We start from the raw sequence: 26,055 nt of genomic DNA on the forward strand, positions 1-26,055 counted from the left end.
CCCAAAAATGTATCTCAGACGCTTCTCCCCTGGGTTGATCACGCACAAAAAGGCATCACCCCAATCACCAATATAGCAGATTAATAATCATAAGTAACTGAGTCCACCAAATAATTGAGTTCTAGATCAGAGACAAGTTTAAAGGTTTCATTACAAAAATTACAGTAATCAAATGTTATAAAATAAATGCCATGAAGGCTCAGATGTAGAATTTTACAGAGAGAGTAGTCAAAAATCAGAAATCAATCTAAATCTCAAATGTGCTGCAAAATCATAAAGAATTTGGGCCGTATCCCTAATAGAAAATGAAAGTCTTGCCTAAAAGTCTGGCTCACCCCCGAATCAGGGGTTCGTATACACAATTCTTGCATAACAAATTAGAGAAAGAGCAGAATCATCATGTCATGATGACAAGTAAAAATGTTCTTGGCAAATCAGAATAACACACGTCACTGTCTAAGTACATAAGCACTATCCTGTTTTAAGAAAGCATTGAGCATCTTCCATGATATTGCCATCCGGAGATGTTCAAACTAATATGAAACATTTCAAAAATGATGCTTCATACAATTGAATACGACTAGGGCCTAGGCCCAGCATTGCAACTACAGTGGAAGGGCCTCGAAAAATGCAACAATTAGGAACACTATAAATGCAATTCAAAGCACAACAGTAACAATCTATTATATTAGCTTCTCTTCAATGTGCTAAAATGCACAGAGGAACAGACTGGGAGGGGTGAATGCAGGAGTGAATGACAGAACAGCATTAGAACAGCATTCATGTTATCCAAAATGGCGTTTCATAAAAATGTGGCCTGAATAAAATGTTCTAATAAACACATTTCTATATATAATATTAAACTGGTTTCAACATTTGCAACAGGTAAGCCTCACTTATTCAGTGATGGAAGTGTTCTAGACATATAGTGAAATAGTTCCCCAATTACTCAGCGTTTTCACTACTTTGAGTTGTTCCCTCATGTGTGGCTCTGTAGTGCAGAGTGCTGCGTGTGTTGCATGTGTGGGACCAGGAGACCAAGTGCAGAATGGCTGGGGGCACAGTGGAAGAGAATGTGGGTTCCCTGCAGGCTTGTTTTCATGTGTATGACATACTTCCAGACCTTTGTTCAGTCCTCTCTCCCTTATACTAAATTGGTCTAGTGGGCTGGAGAAATTCCACTTCTCCCTCACTCAAACCAGTTTCCCTACCCACCTTTGAACCCGTCACTTCCATTTTTCCTGTGTTCTTGATGAGTGTGGGACTGAACAGAATGTTGGGTGGATTGTTGTGTAAGTTCCCGGTGTGGAACACTGGTGACGGGGAGTACCCAAGTTGATAGTTGCTGCCAGGGCGGTTGATGTTAGTGGTTGAATAACCTGGTGTTTCCACCTTTCCAGAGTCTGTTACTCCTTTTCAGTTCTGCAAATGTTGCCAGGCAACCGAAGCACTGTGGTTCTAATTAGTATAACCTCTGCTTACCAATGGAAAAGCCTAGAAAGATGGGGGCAAATACTGTAGATTCACTGTCTCTTTAATAGACTAAGATTTAAGAATGCGAAGAAAACTGGTTCTTGGTTGGCTCTGCCTGATAGAAAGTAATCCAAGCAAGGTATACATACTGGCACTCAATAGGCCAAGAATTTGGCTTGTATCTGGACTCCAGGAGGACACTCCCCATCACCAGCATAGAGAGGGACTTTATATTGCTCTTCTGCTGTCTTACCATAAGAGCTTCAAGAGGCTGGTGCAAGCATTCAGCTCTGGAGAAATATTGCTGCCATGAACTGCTTAAAACATGGACGCCATGAAATTCACAGTGAGAATAGGAGCAGACCCACGACAAAGCAGAAAATTAACACAATTATCACATTATTACTTTAAAAGTCTGCAAGAAAGACATCTGGGGAAGTGAGCATGCAGAATCCACAAGAACATTTTGCAGTCCATCTGGACAAATGTGCCCAGCATCATAAAGAAACCAAACGTCAAGGAGCATGCACCATCCCTTAACAGCACTGTACCACTATGGAGCCCATACATTATTATTAGATAATTTTGTAGACCGTGGAATTACCCTACTAGGGCACCCTTGTGCTAACTGACGATGTAGAGAACAGAACCAGTAAGAAGTTATTAGGCATACATCACCCCGTCCAGCAGCAATGGGGCACTGAGATTTTTCTTCTTCAGCAAAAGTCTTGCTGTGAAACCAGGTTAAATGTAGCTGATCACCTTAGTTTCAGAGCTATCTCTCTAGCTATTATGGATGTGGTGGTGAAGGTGTGCTGGTGCTATCACTTAGATCATCTACATATGATGGCATCCAGAATGCGGCACCGGAATAGTATTGACCTCAAGAATAGATAAGATTCAAACAACATTACAAAAATACAGTCAATAAGAAAGGATTGACCCAAAAAGGGAGTTCGAGAGCAAGAACTGAGTGAAAACCATGAATGTTTATTAAAAATATTAAGGCCCAATACAAAAGGCAAATATAGCTCAGTTCAATAAATCATTATATACAAATATAAATTAAAACGTCATAAAAGCTCTGAGCAACAAAAATAAATGCAGTAGTGAATAAACCAGAAAAACAGCGTAGGTTCAATTATGCACCAAAATGACGGAGATTAGTGTAGCATCGCTACTAGAGAACAAAAAGATCTAGCTAACCCCCAAATTCAGGAGTCTTTTATGATGAATTTCACCATAAAAGCAATGAAGAACTGCACAGTCTGCATCAAATGAACAAATGTACTCTTTCATTAGCAAATCACAATTCAGAAATATAAAATGTCATATAAATCCAGTATATTAACACTAGTCCACAACATGAATATTGATTTGCCCCTTCTGAACTAATATCATAAGAGGTAACTGAAAAAATATGTTGCAAAAAACAGTGGAAAGACTAATAGATGTTCTGTCTACAGAGTGCAAGCAGGAAGAGCCTTGAATGCAGCAAATGCTTTTTCCAGAGTTCTTGGAAAACAGCATTTCATTACAAAACAAACAGTGCTTGCTGTGTGAAATGAGAGACTATAGGTACATGGTGATTATTATGAAACAGCAGCAACCATCTTTTTCAAGATGGAGTTGAAGACTAGTTGAGCACAGGATAGAAAAGTGTCCTTGTGTTTTCACTTCAACTGCAATAGACTGATATTAATATCACATATAATTATAATCAGAAAATAACACCCACAGAGACATAGGTATTTGAATATGTGGTTGGTCCCTAATCCTAAATCCATATTGCCAGTCCCTACTAGTCAAGCCTGCACATCTAGAAAATGCATGAGAACCCTTTGCTTGCCTCCAATCTTTCTCTTGCACTCTCTTCTTTTCATCCTCAATCAAGGTTATAGTATAGCCTTTGCTACCTACTAAGCACTTTTTGCCATAGATAATACTAGATTGATGCATTTAACTTTAGCACCTACTGGAAAATACTTGCCCAAGATCCTCTTAGATAATAGGATCCTTCTTCTATGTCAGTGGGTGCTGCAACTCTACTCCTGCTTCAATGACAATAACCTGGACCAGGTTTTGTTTTGAAAATCTACTTGACCCTCACCAGAGTGGAAAATGGCCGCAGCCAGACAGCTCCCGAACATTGGTACTTGCACAGCACATTGCTTTGCCCTCACTATCTAGAAGTTGGCCTAACGGCTGGGACAGTCGACCTCGAATCTGGGGAACTGCGTTCTAGTCTCGGCAATGATGCTGAACATCCTGTGATTCTGGGCAAATCACTTAATCTCCCCATGCCTAACAAAAATGAATGTGTGTCCTCATGTAATGTAACTGTAAAGCACTTTGATACCAGATTTGGGTCAAGTTCACGCTATAAAAACTCTGTAAAAAACAACAACAAAAAAAACGATAAGCTTGAATAGACTTGAGCCTTCTGCTTTTTATTGGTTTATACTTACCGTACTTCCTAGTGGTTTGAAACCGTAAACTATGTAAAAAAATAGAAATTTCAAATATATATCTGTGCCACCTGGATTATTTATTTCAATTTTTTTCAGATTGTCCCGTTTCTCTCTTTGCACTTCTGATATTGTTGTCACTAAGCAAATAAGCAAATACACTTCAAGTATTTTAGAGCTGTCCCTTAAGATTTCTATGTTTTCACCAGTACCTCAAATGAACATTTGGAGTTTGTTAAGTTTAATTTTAAGGCAAGTTGTTACAATGTGAGTTGGGAGGGAAGGAAACACTGGGAGCTCACCCGGGCTATTCGGTTTAATAGTGAGGGCCAGACTCCAAATAGGGTAATGTATGTTATTTTGAAGGTGGTTGCTGTAGCCAGTTGATCAGATGGAGTATGGGGATACCAGTGTTTTTAGATGCTATAGGCTCACATTTCCTGAAACAGGTGTGTAATAAGGGATGTGCCTGCATTGTTGCTATTGAGCACGTGTTACCAAGGGTGCATCATAAGACCTTAGGTTTAGTCCACCTTCATGGTTCATTTCGTTAATGGTCGGGTGGACGATCTTGAGGAAGAGAAAGGGGTGTAGGGGTTTGCACTCAGTTAATTGTTATAGCAAGTTAAGATAATGTTTGGGTTAAAAGGTGTTGCCCTTGGGGGCTTGAGTAATGAAAAGCAGTCTAAAGAGAGGACGGGGGTGTTGGGGTTGTAGGAGACGAGAACGGCGTAAGCCTTTTGGATAGATTCGCAATGAGGTGCAGTTATTTCATTTTTTCAGCTTGTAAAGCAGTTGACAGAGTTGTGTATGTTCTTGTGATACATTACACACCTATTTCATTAAACAAGATGTGGGGCATTTGTTTGCGGCGTCTCGCCTGAAACAGGTTGGTTTGACGAGCAGATTGCTAACACCCTGTTAACCAATTAGACTTGGTTACTACTTGACAGAGTTGTAGGTTTATGGGATTCTGGACTCCGGCAGAACTGTTAAAATAAGAATTACAGATTATTCCAATTGCGTCTTGGAATTGGTTAATGATGTCAAATCGTGCTGGTTTCGCTTTTTCCTTTTAAAAAACTAGATTACCTTGTAATTTCTTGTATCACTACATAGCTCAATCTTTAAAAATGTACTGGCCACACTTCAATTTAGTAGAAGAACTGGGCAACAAAAAATTCCACTGCTTGCATAAGAGACTGGAGGACCTGAGGGGGCATGGGTGTATTTAATGTCCTAATTCCCTCTCCATAGAGTTGGGGAAAATGTCATTTTCTCACGCTCGCCGATGCTTCTTATTTTTGTAGCCTCCATACTGTGCAACTTCTGTCCCAGAGTTCCACGATGTAAATTTACAATTGTTATTCCTAAACAGAAATTCCGTACATTCCCTCAAACTGTCACCGATTTTATAGTAGTAGGCAGATTAAAAATGTATTGCTAACATCCTCGAATTTCTAGTGATGAAGGAGAAACCAACTTTAGCATCATGCGCTTCACTCATCTGACCTGCGGGAGGCAGCAAACGCCGTTGTAATTCAGCTATTTCAGTAAATATGCCATGCGGTGCCTGTCGCAAGAGGGCGGGCTTGATTCCCGAGGTGTGGCCTAATACCTCTCCTCGTAGCTCCGGTGGCAGTGTGAGAGGCGGAGCCTGTCATGCGGATACTCGAGGTCGGGGATTCGCCAACTGCTGGGCCTCAGTTCCCGGTTCATCTAGCCTAGTGCCACCCCGGCGCTCCCACGTTCCTCATGTACCTCTAGCTGCCGGTCCACTGCCGTAGAACTCCCAACATCATCTGTCCGCTTCACAATGGCGTCCGCTGGCCAGACCCCGCCCCGGACCCACCTGCTGATTGTAACTGCACTGGCTGCTCTGCAGGTTCGATGCTGGGCACAGGACACACCTGTCCCGCCTCAGAGGATTGGTAATAATGAGGGTACAATGTTCAGACGTTATGGGAGGTGGGGGCGAGTAATCCGGCACGAAGGGTGGTGGGGGTGATGGCACGCTTGAAGTCAAGGGGAGTCCATGTCCAAGCGTGGAGAAAGATGCTAGGGTTTTGGCATGGAAAGGATGGACATGTATTGGGAATCCGGATAAGATGCGAACAGTTACAGACTTCAGGGCCGGCTTTAGCGCTGTGCGAAAATCATTTTTTGAGCCCCCACTCCACATGAATGCCTTCTCGGATCCTCTCACTACGACTGGGCATAAGTGCCCCTCATCTCTCCAATCATACATTTCTGCTAAACCCAGCACCCAAACCTGAGGTCGGCGCCCCCTCCACAGGTCAGCGCCCAGTGCGGCCGCACCAGTCCCACTGCCCTAAAGTCAGCACTGACAGACTTACACGTGGGGTTCGCAGGAGAGCGGCGGGGGTGGGGGGTGGCGAGGCTGTTAATCATATGGGGTGGTTGAGGCAGTATTCAGGCGTGGGAGCGGGCACAGAAAATAGTTGTCATCTAAACAATGAAACAAACATTGTGTGAAATCATGATAGTCGTTTTATAGTTAGAAGATATATTTCTTTAACCTGTAGACTATTTTTTACAGCCCACACTCTGAACTCACGTATTGCAGGGTACTCTCATGTATGATAACAAAGAACAAGCATTTGCAATGCAATAGGTCTCGCATTACTGAAAGTTTGAGCTATTGGCCTTGCATTATTATTTGCTACCCCAATCGCTCAAACTTTCAGTAATGCAAGACCTATTGGTTTGCAAATGCTTTTTTTATTTTTTACATGTTGTTCAGAAGCTTAACTGCTGTGCACAGAACAAGAAAAAACATTAACAAGCTTATAGATTTTGCATTGACAAAACCTATTGCTTTGCCAATGCTTTCTATAGAAACATTCCTAAATCATGTTCCTGCGTGGGTAATATGAGGCAGCGTACGGACAGATGGCCTAGAGAAGTTGTGCCTATTCTGAATCTCCCTACAGCCCCAAAAAATGCACGATAGTCTAGATGTATGTGCAGAGGATTATTAGATGTGCCTCTACATGGAGTATCATATGCACCAAAATGACGGAGATTAGTGTAGCATCGCTACTAGAGAACAAAAAGATCTAGCTAACCCCCAAATTCAGGAGTCTTTTATGATGAATTTCACCATAAAAGCAATGAAGAACTGCACAGTCTGCATCAAATGAACAAATGTACTCTTTCATTAGCAAATCACAATTCAGAAATATAAAATGTCATATAAATCCAGTATATTAACACTAGTCCACAACATGAATATTGATTTGCCCCTTCTGAACTAATATCATAAGAGGTAACTTAAAAAATATGTTGCAAAAAACAGTGGAAAGACTAATAGATGTTCTGTCTACAGAGTGCAAGCAGGAAGAGCCTTGAATGCAGCAAATGCTTTTTCCAGAGTTCTTGGAAAACAGCATTTCATTACAAAACAAACAGTGCTTGCTGTGTGAAATGAGAGACTATAGGTACATGGTGATTATTATGAAACAGCAGCAACCATCTTTTTCAAGATGGAATTGAAGACTAGTTGAGCACAGGATAGAAAAGTGTCCTTGTGTTTTCATTTCAACTGCAATAGACTGATATTAATATCACATATAATTATAATCAGAAAATAACACCCACAGAGACATAGGTATTTGAATATATGGTTGGTCCCTAATCCTAAATCCATATTGCCAGTCCCTACTAGTCAAGCCTGCACATCTAGAAAATGCATGAGAACCCTTTGCTTGCCTCCAATCTTTCTCTTGCACTCTCTTCTTTTCATCCTCAATCAAGGTTATAGTTTAGCCTTTGCTACTTACTAAGCACTTTTTGCCATAGATAATACTAGATTGATGCATTTAACTTTAGCACCTACTGGAAAATACTTGCCCAAGATCCTCTTAGATAATAGGATCCTTCTTCTATGTCAGTGGGTGCTGCAACTCTACTCCTGCTTCAATGACAATAACCTGGACCAGGTTTTGTTTTGAAAATCTACTTGACCCTCACCAGAGTGTAAGCCCCATGTCTTCAACAATAACCTTACTAAGTGCAAAGCTCATATTGGAACTTTATTATTTGCATAAAGAGGAGTTCTGAGGGAAGTGTCCTGTGCTGCTCATGGTGCGTGAATGGTATGTTAATAATTGTGTGATTGAGCTTCTTCAGGAAATTACTGAAGGAACCAGTTCGAGATGTTTTTAATATAAACATTAAGCACATTTTTGTACCAATGCTTAAATAAGTCAGCATGATTTCCATTTTAAAGAATTTCTTTTTTTAATCACGGTGAGCCGACCCGCAGACACATTTAGCCCCGAAGTACTGACCATATATTTGCATATAACCCCAGCAATTAATGTTGATTCAGGGTTAGAAACAACTCATGCAGCATCAACACAGTGAGGGCAAAACAGAGTGGTTTCACAGCAGAATCGGCAGTCCGAAAACAGTAGCAAGTCACTAAGGCAGGAGCGGTTGGTGGACGGGCAAGCAATGAAGAGGCAGGAAACAAGCAGGAAGGGGGTGGCAAATGGTGTGCACTTTCACGGCCGCTTTGATGTCCTCAGTGGCCTCGCGGCTCACTGAGGACATCAAAGCGGCCGTGAAAGTGAGCAAACGAGTGCTTTTCAGGCTGCCAAATGGTGCGCGCGCCCGGCGCACATGCACTGTATTTGGAGGCCTGAAAAGCACTCGTTTGCACTTCCAGATCCCCCTTTAACAAAAGCTCTCGCGAGAGCAGCGCTAAAGCGCTATCTCAGGCGAGACCTAAAAAGGAGGCCCTAAAAAGGATAATATTTGCATAGGAACACAACATTTGGTAAAGAGGGGACGCCAGGATCGCTCCCAAGTTTTCAGGTTTCACATTATGCAATTTACCCACTAGATGGCTACGTCTTTCTCTCCTTTTTTACACCAAAGGCTTATATTTTCTTTTTAATTCTTGGCGCATGACAGGCAAAGCTCTGCTCTTTTTGGGCTCGAGGGTCCAAGAGGACATCGAGCTGACCCAGGCCTCTGACTCAAGCCATACCTGGTTCGCCACTTCTAGAATAACCTAGTGCATTCTGGGTGATGTAATTTGTTTCGTGAAACCAAACTATACGTGCACCAGCATACAAAGATTGGCTAAAGTCAGTGTTGAATATGGGACGAAATAATCCAGTATCCCATAAATTGGGTGTCGAGGTGCAGAAGAAGTGGGAGGGAGTCGTGAGGGCCAGCCATGAGGTGCTTAGTCTGTACAGTCAACTCACATATTTTTTTTTAGATCTCTGCCTCCAGAAATTGGCAACAAGGACACATTTGATAGCAAGTCTGCTATGATTTACAAAGTTGGTCCCAAACAGTCTGTATTTTAAAATATGTTTGGGTTAAGGCACGTGCTGCAGATATCTTTGTGCATCCCTCATGTTCTAGGGTATAATAGTAGTAAGGTTATCTATTGTAGCTAATTTTAGTTGTTTTAATTTATGATTTTGTAAACAAAATTGAGAATTATCACTTGCGAAATAAGCAACTTTTATACTTGACTTCATCTTGAATTTATAGTCTAATTGCATTTTTATAGCACTTACTACCCCTCGTCAAATCGCTTTTTCGGTGAGTAACACGCTACTCTAGAACCCAAAAAAAGGATTAGTGGTGAATCAGTATGAAGAGGGAAGGGTTTGCATTTACAAAGCGCTAGCTATCCGTGATGAGGTGTTGAAGCACTTTTCAGCGGGTTGCAATCTATTCCGAAACCAAAAAGGATTAGTGGTGAATTAGTAGAGGGAAATATGAAATTAATTTGAGCGGTGGACATGTTAGTCTGTTATTTGTATTGAAAAAGGTTAGTGGAGGGATAGAAGAGGGACGGATTTGCATTTATATAGCGCATGCTACACTTGATGAGGTGTCGAGGCAATTTTCGTCAGGTAACATGCTACTCCAAGACCCAAACAGGATTATTGGGGAATGAGTTTAGAGAAATATGAAATTAGTTTGAGTGGTGGACATGTTAGTCTATTGTTTGGATTCTAAAGGATAGTGTAGGGATAGAAGAGGGAAGGATTTAAAAAATTGGGGGGGGGGACTCCTAGCAGTGGGGAGGAGGTTTGAGATGAGTAAAAGGGAAGGGGAACAAGTTTAAAAAGGCTTGTTTGGGAGATTTGAATAGTAAAAGAGGTTTGAGATGTTGCACGGAGGAGTAGAGGAGGGAAGAGTCTGGAAATGGTTATTTTGGGGATCATAGTTGTAGAATGGGGTTTGGGATGTGTGAGAGTGTTGAGGTAGTGGATATATTGAGAGAGGCATAGGGTGAGACATAGGGTAGTGCATTGGAAAGAGTAGTAGAATAAGGTTTGAGATGAGTCAGAGTGGAGGTAGAGGATATATTGTGAGAGGTATAGGGTATTGCATTGGAGATGCTGAATTGGAAGCAAAGTAATACATATAAACATACATAAGTCCATGAAAGGTATATATGTTTAAGGAAGAAAATGTATGTAGATTTGTATTTAATAAACTCAGACTTTCAAGTGTTGCTGTATTTAAAGTTATTTTTTTCTTATAATTCAATAGTGAAGCAATTGTAGATAGTTATGATATGATAAACAATTTATTTATGCAGTCACGTACATACATGTTAAACACAGACTAATATAACCATAAGTAATATGTAAGTTGGTTAAGCAGAACTAACGAATATATCTACATATTTCAAATCATATTTACTATACATAATTTAATAAAATGAATAGGAAAAATGTTTCAAGAAAAAATCGAATTCTCAAAGCTGTGCACAAGGCAACACGAAGTAGTAAACCCTAAGAATGATGCAGTGAATTATGCATTGGGACAATGTTACCTAATAATATGCTCACTGCGTTTCCAAATAGTCTATACTTGTTTAATTGTATATTCCCAGTTCCAAACATGGAATGTTTTCGAGACAAGGTGTGTTATGTGACTACTCTCTTATTTATTAAGCATTTTGTGTATTACTATTGGTGGTAAACAACACTCAGTGGCCTCTGAGGGCATTGGGCATAGTTTTGTTGAGCAGCAATAAATTGTGTTACAATATATTGTATGATTTGGTTCTATTACGTTTAAACTGCAGAGGCTAATGTTTCAATCATTTACAGAACTGATGTATACAATGTTTCGAAAGGGAACCGTATACTGTTCATACACTTTGACCACTGAGTAATCGCTAGATTATGTTGATTATTTGTATATTGTTTTATGCCCTTTGAGGATGCCTCAAAATTCTGAGGACGTGCATGTTTTCTGAATTAGACTACACTAATAATCAAAATAGTTGTTTGCTCAAAATGTCAGTACTCCTGAAGTATAAACAAACCACATGGATGTCCAATACCTGAGCTATAAATAAAACTCGAGAGTGGTCTCTTCCCATCTCTCCCCCTTCTAGCTCAATATTAGGTTGAACTACAAACATGCATTGGCAAAGCGAGTATGACTGGCTTTAATGTGCTAGGACCTGTATACAAAGGCATGCTTGGTGTAATTGTGCCTCGTTCGCTTCCGCTAATGTCTGTGCCTTATTTTCTATTCCCCAAGCTTGCACTAGCAAACTCAAGCTTAAGGAATTAAAAAGAACATCACCCAAGCTTGGGGAATAAAATACAGGGCACAGAAATAGGAGAAATGGAACAAAACAGGTTGCCCAGAGTCGTGACATAAATAGTTTGTGCACATTTATTCATCCCTTTCTTTGCAAACGCTAGCATGTTAAAGACAGTCCTCTTGGGTTTGTTAATGCTTGTTTTCAGTATGCTTCAGGCTCCATACGTTACCATTTTGTATCCTATTTAGCATGGGGAGGGTGTGTTAAGGACAATGTGTTAAAAGGAAGAACTGATATGACCAATTTAATTTGAGAGCGTGAGAGATTTATATGTGACTTTACTTTATGGAAATCAGGCCCAGGGCAGCTTTTTTTTATGACTGGGGAAGGATTTGAGGTATTATATGTAGGTGTTTGTCATTTTGCCAGTGATGGCAGAAATCTACAAGTAAACGCTGATCACAAGAGGCCGGTGATTTGATGATCAGTGCTGTAATCAAGGAAACCCTACTAAACTATTTTTGATGCCAGGTGGGTGGTAAAAGGTGCTTGTCCTCAGTTGTGTAGGTCTTCTGTCAGTTACCTCCACATCAATACATTGGAACAAGCATTTTATTGAGTTAACAGTTTGCATTTAAGGACTCCAGATGAATAACAGCAACTCTGAGTTCGTTCTGTTCTGTCATGGTGGAGGATGTTGACATGGAAGGTGAGAAGAAACAAGTTTCTGTGAGCGCAATAGCATAACTGTCTTGAAAGAAGGAGTATTTGCATGGCCACAGACTTACAGTTCAGGAGGGCAGCAATAATGTGTTGTGTAGGAGATGGATCAATTGGTTAATGCAGGTGAGCTTTCTGAGGTTGCTTGGGCAGGTTGGTCTTTAATTGTATTTTGAGTGCCTAGCTGTGGAGATTGTGGTAATAGGGAGTATTGTAGCATCTATAATCATTGAGTATTTGGGTGTGCGGGGTGCATTAGAAGTAATTTGTTCAGCGAAATGCTCTGAAGCACTAGGTTTGGTGTATGTCAAGGGTGTGGAATTTGTGTTGCTCGCCACATGTCACGTGCGGTTATACATAGGATTAAAAAGTCTTAATGTTTATTTTTTCAAAAGGACAACTAGATGTTAAGCTGTGGTAAAGAGGTACAGGCCTGTAATTGGGGATTAGCTGGTTGTCGCTGCGCCACAGAATATGTCCATTTAAAGGTATCATTGAAGACACATTTTTAATCTTTACCAATGTTGATAAGGAAAATTTGAACAACTGCAGTACAGCAGTCCGCAGGGGAGAGTCCTTAAACCTGCAGAGGGAGCAATGCTAAATCCTTTAGTGAAATGGTTGCCTGTCCCATGGTCTCCAGAAGACATACTTAGTATGTGTAAGAAATTGAATTATTTGGGGTCAATGACTACCGACCTCCAGGAATATTCACAATCCTTTCAAAGTCATTAAATTAACCTGAGCTTACCCTCGTGAAAGATATGGCACAGAGCACACCTGCTTAACTTAGGACAATGTGCAAAGTATTTGTGCAGTACCAAAATAGTAATAAAGTCAAAATGCAAAACAAAACCCCAAACCGAATTTGAGAAATAAAGTAACATTTAATTAAGAAAATGACAAAAGTCCAATGAGGAGAACAGGAAATATTAATTTTTAAAGCTTTAAGTAGAAATGGCGCAAAGAAGCACAGGTGCCAATGATAGGCAACAGTAGTTGTAGCAGGGACCTAGGTTCAATTTGACGCTGACCATGATGGAGCATGAGTCGGATACACCAACCGTAAAATGATTCACAAAGGAGGCCTAGGATACAATACCGCACTTATTTAAATTTCGGGAATATAATCGGCATATGGTGCGATGATCAAAGAAAACGAGACCCCTTAGTTTCCTAATGAGTGAAACGAACTTTCACAACAGACAATTGCACAAGTAGTTTGATCCGCACACATTAAAGGTAAAGAAATAGTTCCACCTGATATTGTGATTCACACATTCCTTTATTCTTTAAATTTTGTTCTCCTTTCTTCGCAGTAGCCAACGTGTTTCGTCCTATTCAAGGACTTCTTCAGGGCTCATCAGTTGAGTGAAATGCGTTTTCCTTCTTTTCAAATAGAATCCACCTCGCAATACCCTTTCTGTATCTCTATAATATAGTAATCCCCAGTAGGATTGCCTTTGAGTTATTGTATCCTTCTGTTATCTTATTTAGAGCGGTGGCAGCATCAAAAAGCTGTACTTCTGTATTTGTAATCCGAGGTGGGGGAAGATGTTTAAGCAGTAGTGCTCTTTAAGTAAAACAAGGTCATGGTTGACACACAAATCATTAGATGTACGTCGGGCAAAGTGTCCCTCTGTCTACGACCTTGTTTTACTTAAGGAGCGCTACTGCTTAAACATCTTCCCCACCTCGGATTACAAATACAGAAGTACAGCTTTTTGATGCTGCCACCACTCTAGATAAGATAACAGAAAGATACAATAACTCAAAGGAAATCCTACTGGGGATTACTATATTATAGAGATACAGAAAGGGTATTGCGAGGTGGATTCTATTTGAAAAGAAGGAAAACGCATTTCACTCAACTGATGAGCCCTGAAGAAGTCCTTGAATAGGACGAAACACGTTGGCTACTGCGAAGAAAGGAGAACAACATTTAAAGAATAAAGATGTGTGAATCACAATATCTGGTTGAACTATTTCTTTACCTTAAATGTGTGCGGATCAAACTACTTGTGTAATACACCAACCGTATTTATTCTGGTCAAGTTTTTTAACTCTTTGAAGGAAGTGACCTGATTAGGGTCACCCAGGTCACTCGTGACCACTTCTCAGCCTTCCATACAAATGAAGAGTCGGTCAGACAGTAGAGAATACAAACCAAGTATATTTTATTCAGGTACGCTTGAGCAGAGTCCAGCCTGACCAGCCTTCTAGGATTTCCGCAGAGGGACTGACTTCAACAAACAAAGAGATACATTATGTACGTTTTCTGAATCAAGAATTATCCCGCCCCTAATGGAAATCTACTAGCAGGTGCAGCTAAAACAAATAAGTACAATAAGACGAGTCTCGACTCTGAGGCCGGGCCCACATTATCTTTATATCAAGGTCATTCTGTTCATCTCTAAGGCTAGGCTAGTGGGAGAAAGCCTCTATCTATGGGAAAGGAATGTGTTAATAAGAACAGTGTATTCTTTAGCGGAGCAAGGCCTAACCTTGGAGAAATTAACATTTTCACAGCCTGCTTCTCAAGTCAGGGAATACATAGCTGACAACATGATTCAAAATGGCGGCTAAATCTAAAATGGTGCCACAAATGCTAACTTAAGACATGAACAAAGCACGAACAAAATAGCAAAACATTTTCATTTCATCATTCTGACTTAGTCTAAGTCCCAATTCACCACAAGGGTACACTTTTAAAGCCCCCAGGACCTCAGGTGAGGCACCTGGAGACTTACAGGGTGTCTGACTGAGGCTGGGTCCATCTCAGTTCCAGTGCCAATGGTAAGCTGCAAGAATGGCCTCTTTCTGTTCACAATACTATAACTTTACAGTGTGGGGAGGTTGTAATATACATGTAGATGACCCACACTGTAGAGTTGCTGGGCAGCTAATAGAGACTATGGGCCTGACTTAGGTCTCAGCGGATAGGTTACTTTGTTACAATGGTGACCGATATCCCGTCTGCCGAAATATAAATCCCATTATATCCTATGGGATTTAAATTTCGGCGAACGGGATATCCATCACCATTGTGACGGCATACACCGTCTGCCAATATCTAAATCAGGCCCTATGTCTGACTTTAATCTATAGCAAAAAGTTGAAAGCTCTACACATAAAGGTGGCCATACTTCAGATATTATTTTTTTCTAACCGACCCTCTTTAGTGGTGGAACAACTGGTATTATTAGTTTGGTCAGATCGCTTATTAGTCACTTCCCACATAAAGAATTCTACTGCGTAGACGGATAGGAATAAACAAGTGGATACTTTCTGTCTGTGGCATGCTATTTCAGATTCAGATCTTAACAAATTATGTTCACAAGTAAATATGACTCCATTAGGTGGCATTGATGAGGCAGCTAGATCTTTTGATTTAACCGTGAAGGCAGTTTTTATTAAATTAGCACCGCTAAGGAGGGGTGTTCAGGAAGGAAACTAAGTTTTTACAGTATGGTTTCTCTCACTTTGAAGCAGGAAAAACTCTGCCCTAAATAGCTGGAAAGAAAATGGAGACTTAAATATGCCCTTGAGGATAAGCTGACTTAAAAAGCTGCTCTTAAACAGTTTCCCAAAAAATATTAAAAGAGCAAAAGCTGACATGTTTTCCAAACCTATTGCAGCATCAGACAATGCACCTAGAATCATCTCCAAGATAGTAAAATCCTTTTTGAATCCTGATGCTGGTAAACCAACTATTCTGGCAACTCAGTTGCTTCTCAATAACTTGTCAGCCTTTTCCTATGAACAGATGGAAAACTTTTACTTAAAGTTTAATAGTGTCAAGACCGTAGATTCTCATAGGACACCTCAAGCATCAAGTCCTCGGTGCGAGGACTCTTTCATAGCAACCTTTGAGAAGATTTCCTTGGCTAACTCCAAATGGATCCTTTAAAAAGTAGATCTGGCTCCCCAGCGAGCGTTTGTCATCCACACATTTTTTCCCAGGCAGCACAGATTAACTTCTTGTTTAACCTGTCTTTGGAACTAGGTTCTCTTCCATCAGCATGGAAAAGACTGTGATGATGCCACTTCTTAATTAAAAAAACGAGTTTAGACCTGCTACGCCTCTGCCATTACAGACCTATCTCTCTACTCCCTGCATTAGGGACAATGTGCGAGACATCTGTCAACCTCCAGATTATCAGACATATTGGAAACAACAATATTCTTCACCCATCGATATCTTGCTTTCACGTGGGCTTTAGTACAGAATCAGCCCTCTTAGAGGTAACTGATTTAATTGGAACTAACCTTGACCTCAGAAAACAATCTCTAGTTACCCTACTTGACTTGTCTGCCGCTTTTGATATGGTATCCCATTACATCGTACTGCAGAGATTGGAAAACGCAGGCATAGTTGACATTGCATGGAATTGGCTGACATATTATCTTTCCAACAGAAAACAAGCGGTCTATCTTCCTCCCTATGCCTCTTGCTACACAAAGCTGAGTTGTGGGGTTCCGCAATGGGTCAGCTCTTAACCCCACATTGTTCAATATTTATATTACTCCCCTAGCCCCTATTGTACAATCCTGGTTCTTCAACATTGTGTGATATATGTGGATGACCCTTGGCTGATGCTTGTGTTTCACCAACTGGAAGACTCAATGAAGGGTAATTTTCAGTGCTGGCTTTTGGCGGTTGCAAATTGGACGCATAGCAGCTACCTACGGCTTAACTCTGGACATTTTTCTTTGGGACCGCCTCCCCTTTTGGATATGATCAGAATATGACCTACAGAGTTGGGTGAACCTCTCCCTCCCTGCCCCCCACATCAGTTGCAAAAAATGTAGAGATAAGAGATTCAGCCTTATCATTCAAACCTCATGTACTACCCATTACAGGATTTTGATTTTCTCTACTTAAATCATTGCGAAACCTTATAATATCTTCCAGAGGTCATTCGAAAAGACCATGTTCATGCACTGATTACATCTAGATTGGTCTGTGCTAATGTCCCCTTTCAAGGGGCACCTCTGCAGTTGACTAATAGGTTGCAATGTGTGCAGAATGCGGCAGCTCAGCTTTTTCTGAACATCCCTAAATGTCCATGTATTTGTATGGTCTGAAGTTACTACATTGTTTGCCAATCAAGAAGAGAACAAAGTTTAAGGCCGTTGTGATCTCCCATAGTATGTACATAAAAAAAAACCTGTCCTATAGCAAAGTCAGATAATACATACCCCTAGGAGCCTCTGCATCCCTAGGTTGCATAAAGCGAAAGGAGGGGGAAAAGCATTCAACTTTTTGGCTCCCAGCCTGTGGAATTCACTTTCGCAACATCTTTGGAAACTATCACCAGAATCCATCTTTAAGGCTTGCCAGAAGACTTTTCTATTTAGAAAAGTGTAATCTGACCCGCGCTTTCCCCATCTCTGCATAGTGCCAGGGCACTCCTTTTGGAGCAGCAGTTTGCACTTTAGAATTTGGCTTCCTTCCTTCATTCGTTGATTCATTGTTGTCTGCCTGTAGCCACACAGGTGGTCAGCCCACTGACCATACCTCTGTCTTGGATGCAAGAAGGGAGTAGATGTAGTCTTTCAGGGCTCTTGTCAGGCTATAGATAGCAGGTCCAGTCCTCTTCCGATCTTCCACATGTCCTGGAAGTGTTCTGAAGTGGTTGTCTGGGAGTGTGACATTAATGCCTGGCACAAGCTAGTTGGTGGGAATAGGACCGGACATGCCCTGGCTGATGGGGTAAAAGTTCTTGAGCCCAACCCTTCAGCATTTTCATGATTCAAATGGCCACACTGAACTTGGGCCCTGAGGGCTCTGTGTGTGCGTGGGGGGGATTGTACTGTGTTAATCTAGTGTTCATCTACATTTAACACAAAAATCCAGTTTGAGACAGCCATTGTACCCACAATAAACCCAGAGACCAAAGTCTGGTAAAACAAAAGCAGGACTTTTCAGCATCCAGAAGGTGGATACACAGGAGTTGTCTTGGCGTCCTGTTTCCCTTCCTTTCAAGTATGCCCCCAGATTATATGTAAACTCTGCAACCTGTCAAGCCAGACTTGACACACAAGCAGGACTTTACAAAAAGGATGCTCACCCTTCTGAAGAGCTCAAGAGAGTCATCCCTGCCTATTCATGTTGACCTGTCCATCACAGTGACCTATTGTGTAGCTGGGAGGCATTTTACACATTTTTCACACCAGTTTAAATGCCGATCACTTGCTGCGAGTAATTGAAGAGTTGTATCCTCTAGGAACTTCAGGCAAGGGAAAATAACTTTCTACATTTACTTTTCCATAATATTTATTAAAATACGACTTCACCATTGAAATTGAATTTAAATAACTATTAAAAATAGTTCTTTAATTATTTTTTCAGCTAGTACTATTCCCGAGATACAGCATTAGGATTTTATTCTGTACTTTCGTTTTCTACATAGGACAGCTAGGCCTGCCACAGTGAAAAAGCTTTTGGGTGCTACTCACTGTAAGGACATGTTAACATTACATTTCTACATGTCCTACTTTTAAATACCATGCACCCAGAGCTTAATTTGAGCCGGTGGTCCGGTGCTCGGCACCGGCACTTAATTGGTTTCCAATGCTTGGCACCTGCACCTAATCGTCAACAATGCACTTAAGACAGTCTGCCACATGGTGGCGCTACTCTTCTTAGTTAGAGATGAGCAGAACAACGGTTGTGTAGGAATACAGTATAATTTAAAAATAATAACTAGTACTTGCCTCCCCAGCTATTCCTTTAGCTTTGGGGACCCGGAATAATCTGAACGGTCACACTTGCAGACGAGGGAGATGGTTAGTAATTGTTTTGGTACGGTCATTGGCAGCACTGGGAGAAGCATTGTGTGGTGAAAGCTGCAGTGGCCTCCTGGTTAGGGCCCTGGCACTTATATCCTACAAATTAAACACTATATGCACCCTTCCTTGTGGTTGACAGGTCCTCCATAGAGGATAGACAATTCATATTTAAAAAGTAGGTTTTGATCTGTCAAAGGGTTTATTTTGATAGGTCAAATTACATTTGTATATACCTACAGTCAGGCTACAGTAGTAGGTCTGAAGCCATGTTTGTGCTGCCACTGTAGTTAATGGCACAATAAGTGATTCAGTCCACTAGTGGCATTTAACTTCCAAATCCTGGGCACATTTTGTACAGTATACTAGACGTAGAGGCAAGTTAAATTAAGAGTATGCAAATTTAACCTTGTTAAAAGGGGGAGCACAGGCACTTCACCACTGGTTAGAATGGTTGAAGTGCTCAGAGTTCTAAAGCCAGCAAAAATATATGGTTCAGCAAAAATAGAAAAATCCTGGGTGACCACGCATTAAAGGCGGATTTACTACACTTTGCAACTAGATTCCCACTCCAGATCTTCAGCCACATTCATTTCCAGTATCGCAGTTTCTTGGCGAGACTCAAACTGACACCAGAGCACCACTGCTCTCTCTGCCAGTGCCCATCTGCCTTCTAACCCCTGCAACCACTCTCTTGGAGGCTGCCTCTGTGTGCAATGCTCTTATGGCACCCACATCTGCTCCACAGTGGCAGCTTCATCAATCACGATGCCTACTGTTCCCTCTACTATCTGCTTCCCTCACACTCTACCCTTGGATGCATGCAGCAGCTTTGAATTTAGGGCAGTGGGTTTGCTGAGGGGCCACAAGCAGATGCCTGGGAATATGCATCAGCATCAGAGTCACGGTTTGTTTTTCTTTTTAAGCAAAGTGGCACTGTGGGTGTCTATGCAGCAATCTGTATGTATGTGCACCTTTGCAGATGTGTGTGTTTCTGTCCGGTCTGTGTGCATCTCTGTGCAGTGTGTGCCTGTGCGGTTTCTGTGTTTGTGAAGGCAGTGTGTGTTTCTTTGCTGGGTGGGAGGCTGCTGGGTGGATGTGGTTTATTTTTACTGGAGCATGTCTGTTCATTGTGAGATATGACGGTTCATAAGGGGGTGTGACATAGCATAGTGTGTGGAGGGGTTTGTGTCAGACAGGTGTGTGTCTGTGCCGAGTGGGTGCGTATATAGCGTATTCTTTCCACAGGACGTGCATCTCTATAGGAGTGGGTAGATCACTTGGGTGCTGTTCGTGGCCAAAAATCCATATGAGCTTCAGCACAAAAACAGCTGAAGATCATTCGGCTCCACCTGTCCTTAACTTTCACGAGGCAAGAAAAATCAGGAATGGAAGCGGAAAGAAAATAAAAGGATAGGAAAGGTGGCAAAACTAGGAAGGGGGCAGAGGAAAAAAAAGAATGAAAGGGAAAAAAATAATGAAAAACATCCCTCACAAAAATAAAATGGAAAAGAGCAAAGAAGTGAAAAAGAGTACGGTCTAATGAACCGCAGTGTACCTAGAGGGAAAGAGAAGGAAAAATGGAAATAAGGAAAATATTGTAAATTAAAGTGTGCCTGTGGCAGAGTACAATGCGTAATATACAGTTCACTGGATGAAATACCTGTCGTCTAGTTCAGTAGGTTAACAACCAACGACAAACATACATGTTTAACCTGCAGACCACAGAATCAAATGCACCTACTTCAGAGATCAGCGAGTATCCAGGTTACAGATTCTATGTTCAGTGGGTTAGTGCCACGACAGTAGACATTGTAATGTGCTGTTCACAGTTTCCAGTCAAAGTGCTAGTGGGTTATTGCACCTACTACAGTATTGTTATGTCTCCTATGATACTGTGAACAAAATCTAATGATGTAGCCGCCTCACAAAAAACCACTGGCATTAAGACTTTAGATGTCAACAGCACCCTGACGGACTTTGAGTTCCTTCTGTTAGGCTCTAGGTAGAATTGCTCCCTTAAAAAAAAACTTTTTTAAAAACCTGCTTCAATCTAATTAAAACTCACTCCCCCTGGCACTCGAAGGGCCTTGAAAAGGAGAAATCGGCTTGCAGAATCATGAGAGGAGATGGTGCAACACAATAAATAAATCTACCTATCAATGGACATTACATAAATTGGCATTAGGGACCTATCAGAAAAACACCAGAGAAACTCCCAGGTCCCACATTATTGACAGGATAGATAATGCTGGGAACTTAGCCAACGAATTTTACAAGGTTTTAAAAGAGTTTACCAAACCCACTGCCTGTGCTTTAACTATCCCGGCCTCTCTGCCTTTCTCGCAGATCTTTTTGAGGAGAAAATTTCAAAAATGTACCGAAACCTTTCTATTGGCACTACACAGACAGAAGCCTCCCTTAACATCTCCTCTACCAGCAACCTTCCTGCTTTCTTTGAGGAGCTCAAACCCACTACCTCAGAGCAGGTCTCTGACACAATGACTTAAATTAAATCAGGCTCACATTCTGTTCCTCCCCCTACTTTATGGTGACCCAGGCTACTTTACTCCTTCCTGTCATCACTTTGTTGGTTAATCTCTCATTTAACTCTGAAACCTACCTTTGAGCTGCAAGCAGTACAAGTTAAACCCGTCTTAAAGAAACCTAATGCGGACCCCCTTGAGCTTGCCAATTATAGACCCATATTGCTACTTCCTTACCTCAGTAGAATCTTGGAGACCATAGTGAATAAAAAAAACTTTCTTCCTACTTGGAAGCCCACTCCCTTTTGGATTCCTCTGTCAGGCTTTCGAGCCTCCTATAGCACAGAAACAACACAGGGGTGTGGAATTTAATAAAATATCTACTTGTCCATGGGTCAGGTTGCTTCATAAATCTACTTGTCCTGTAAAAAAATCCACTTGTCCCTTTTGTGCCATGTAAAGCGGCGACAAATTATGGCAGCAATCTCATTATTTAAAAGCTCTGAAATAGCCTCTCTGATTATGCGAGGGTTCCTACCATAGTAGGGTTTTTATTACTAGCAATTCCCTTATGTTGTTTATCACACTTGGAGAGTGAGAGAATGAACGACACAGTTGCGTTCTCCCGTCCAACAATTTTTTTCACAATGAGCAACTGTTCTAGAAGAGTAGAAGATAATAGTCATCCGTTGTGGTGGAGAAATCTTCCAAAACCCAACTGTCAGATGGAATATCAAAGATATTGAAGTAAAAGCCTCACTCACATAATAGTGACATGCTTCATCATAGGCTATTACTCCACACCCAGAGAAGATGGTACTCTCCGGGCGGACTCAACCAAAGATATACTGGGAGTTCTTAGATAAGTGGGTACTGGTTAAGCAGGGAACCAGATTCTAATTAAAAATACCTACGAGTATCCCTTCACTCAATTCTTTATTCTCGGGTACTCTTGGTATTGCTAAAAACTTCGTGATGGGGTTATTTTGAATCAAATTTGATTCAAATGTACCCTCGATTTGCTGCCAACATGTTTCGGCCCTATAGCTAGCCCAGTCGGGTCTGGGGGCCTTCGTCAGGGCGATAAATATACTTTTCTTTTATATATCCCTGCCGTGTGTCCATGCACGTTTTTACATGCACCCCGAGAGTGAGGCCTACTGCACTCACCTTTGCGTGTTTGTATTCCAACGCCAGTAGTTTTTCTATTAAAAATATCAAACAAAAACAATTAGACATTTATATTATATAAACTTATCGTAACTGCTGATGTGCCTATATAGTGCTCTTATCTTCTACTGTGAAGGTGGACTATGCGTGCACCACCTACCTCAGTGCTCACTTAGTTGTGGCAATGTGGATTAGAGTAGAATTTGTATAATCCAAAATAATTTTTTTGTGCCAATTCCCTATACTCTACACACCACACTACGTGCTCTATAAAACTGGGATTTTTTAAAAAAACGTGACTTATATTTGGCATCACTGTTGTGTCAGTTCGGGTCCGTACCCGGTACCGCGCTCTCTTTTGTCTAGGGACATTAGTCCCACGTGGTGTATAGCATTCGTTCATCGTTTTTCGGTATCCAGGTGCTATGGTGTTTCTATTTAGACTTCACAGTCTAAGTGTATATCTAGGTATTTAACCAACGTGAAGGGAAATTTATCTATCCAATCGTGCGTTTTTTAAATAAACGCACGATTGGATAGATAAATTTCCCTTCACGTTGGTTAAATACCTAGGTACGGACCTGAACTGACACAACAGTGATGCCAAATATAAGTCACGTTTTTTTAAAAAATCCCAGTTTTATAGAGCACGTAGTGTGGTGTGTAGAGTATAGGGAATTGGCACAAAAAAATTATTTTGGATTATACAAATTCTACTCTAATCCACATTGCCACAACTAAGTGAGCACTGAGGTAGGTGGTGCACGCATAGTCCACCTTCACAGTAGAAGATAAGAGCACTATATAGGCACATCAGCAGTTACGATAAGTTTATATAATATAAATGTCTAATTGTTTTTGTTTGATATTTTTAATAGAAAAACTACTGGCGTTGGAATACAAACACGCAAAGGTGAGTGCAGTAGGCCTCACTCTCGGGGTGCATGTAAAAACGTGCATGGACACACGGCAGGGATATATAAAAGAAAAGTATATTTATCGCCCTGACGAAGGCCCCCAGACCTGACTGGGCTAGCTATAGGGCCGAAACATGTTGGCAGCAAATCGAGGGTACATTTGAATCAAATTTGATTCAAAATAACCCCATCACGAAGTTTTTAGCAATACCAAGAGTACCCGAGAATAAAGAATTGAGTGAAGGGATACTCGTAGGTATTTTTAATTAGAATCTGGTTCCCTGCTTAACCAGTACCCACTTATCTAAGAACTCCCAGTATATCTTTGGTTGAGTCCGCCCGGAGAGTACCATCTTCTCTGGGTGTGGAGTAATAGCCTATGATGAAGCATGTCACTATTATGTGAGTGAGGCTTTTACTTCAATATCTTTGATATTCCATCTGACAGTTGGGTTTTGGAAGATTTCTCCACCACAACGGATGACTATTAATTCCCTTATGTTGTCACGTTTCCGCAGATCTGCATACTGGGGCTGAAGGTAATGGTAAGCAATAGTTCCAGGATTTGAATGCCCTTTTGAGTCTGTGCAGACCTACTAACTTGCATGTTTTAAGGGTTTTCACCAACTCTCCTCTAATCTTTTCCCATACTGAGAAAGGTTGGAAATTTACCCCCGACAAGGGCAGACATTAAACTTCTTGCAGGGTTGAGAAAAAAGTGGTTGAGTGAAAGTGAACTTTGAAACACTCAGATTTTCGCATGAGCAAATCTACACCTGCATATTGCTCATGCTACAATGCACCTCACAAATATTTTCTAGGAGTACTATCTCTTGACATACTTCTGTAAAGTGTTGTGAATTCACGAAAACCGTATATCTGCACCTAATGCAAGGACATGGAGGCACTTTTGAGACTTTATTTAATAATTCGTCCCATAATTAGGTCTGGTGTTAACCATAAAATTTTGAGTTTATTAAATTCTGTCTATCGGCTAGCTCTACTGTGAGTGACAGCATTCTGTTCTTTCACAAGGAGCATATCAACACAGTCGTTTTGTTCAGTGCCAGGAACTACTGTGGCAATGTGTGCTTTTTTGAGACCAAAAACAATTTTTGCTTTTGCCAGTGTTTGTTATAATGGTAAGGGCCCCGCAGCTCCCACACGAATAAGGATTTACGAAAACCATGCGAAAGCAAGTCACACATTGACAAAAACCAAAAAGCTGACCAACAATTTCAGACCTACTGGCTTTACCAATGCTTGTTTATTTTGATATTTACCATAATCTTATTAAAACTGGTTATATTGATTTTCCATTATGAATATTTTTGGGAAATAGTACCATATAACCACACATTTTAATAAATGTGCTGCAAATAAATGGTACCTAAAGGTTTACAGTTGTTCAGTGAAATGTTTTTGCATTTTTTGTGAACATTTTATTTTGAAAGCAAAGAATCCTCAATCTTGCTTTCAAGCTACTGCAAATATTTGCATCTAATCAGAGAGCATTCTGGGAGCATTATACATAGCCTCATATTGCTAAACATTGAAAACGTGTGTATACATTTTTATACTGGAATCACTGTCTGTGCAGTCTGAGCTTGCAGCATTTATGTAGAGGGCTCACCCTAATAATAAAGGCTTTGCATTAATGAACCATAAATACAAGTTTGAACAGCTTTAATACATGGACACAAATATTACCTTAACTGCAAGCAATCTCTTTCCCTGATCCATAATGAAGTAATGTAAACTGGCAGCCAAAGGGTTTGTGCTGTAGGGGGTTGGGCCTACTTGTCCCAAGGACAAAATACACATGAAAACTTGTTGCCCTTGACCCCAAACAATATGTCCCGGGCGTCGGGCTATAGGAATTCCACATCACTGCAACGCTAGTGGTGGTATCGGGTATCATCAGGCTTTCCCTTCGCGATGGTCTCCCAGCTATGTTGGTACTACTTGAACTATATGCCGCTTTTGACACCACCTCTCATTCTATCCTGGTCCATAGACTTACAGAGATTGGCGTCGGTGAAAAGCTTTAGGATGGCGTAAAGCTTTTCTCAGTAACCAAACTCAGACTTTGGTTCTATAAACCTTTAAATCCAGTACCATGACTTTAGATAAGGGGGTCCCACAAGGCTCCTCATTGAGCCCTACACTCTTCAACATCTATGTGGCCCCCCTGGCTCAACTGGCAAGACCGTGTGGCTTTGAAGTAATCTCTTATGCAGATGACACTCACTTGATCATCTCAATGAGGCCCAACCCTGAATCTTCCAAAAGTAGATTTGGTGAATGTATGAGGAAAATCACCTCATGGATGTCTTCTAACTGTTTACAACTAAACTGGGATAAGACAGACGTTCTGCTATTTGGCAAGGGCCATGCTCACTGTTCGGGCGACTGGTGGCCCTCCGAACTGGGTGCAGTACCCCACCCTAAAAAGGTAGTAAAAAACC

The 26,055-nt window shown here is 41.1% G+C and overlaps 1 protein-coding gene across 2 annotated transcripts in view; it reads left to right on the top strand.

The window, feature by feature from the left end:
* The first annotated feature begins 5,578 nt into the window (after positions 1 to 5,578).
* PCYOX1L (prenylcysteine oxidase 1 like) overlaps positions 5,579 to 26,055 on the top strand; it is a 130,020-nt gene continuing 109,543 nt past the window's right edge. Inside the window, exon 1 of one of the 2 annotated variants that reach the window (XM_085618169.1) lies at positions 5,579 to 5,872. In XM_085618169.1, the coding sequence (XP_085474295.1) occupies positions 5,758 to 5,872 (115 nt within the window). In that variant the 5' untranslated portion in view covers positions 5,579 to 5,757. Of the gene's footprint in view, positions 5,885 to 26,055 lie in introns of both variants that reach the window. The other variant, XM_085618168.1, reaches the window with a different exon arrangement.

The sequence above is a fragment of the Triturus cristatus genome, chromosome 7 (genome assembly GCF_964204655.1).
Source record: "Triturus cristatus chromosome 7, aTriCri1.1, whole genome shotgun sequence".
In the NCBI taxonomy this organism is placed as follows: Eukaryota; Metazoa; Chordata; class Amphibia; order Caudata; family Salamandridae; genus Triturus; species Triturus cristatus.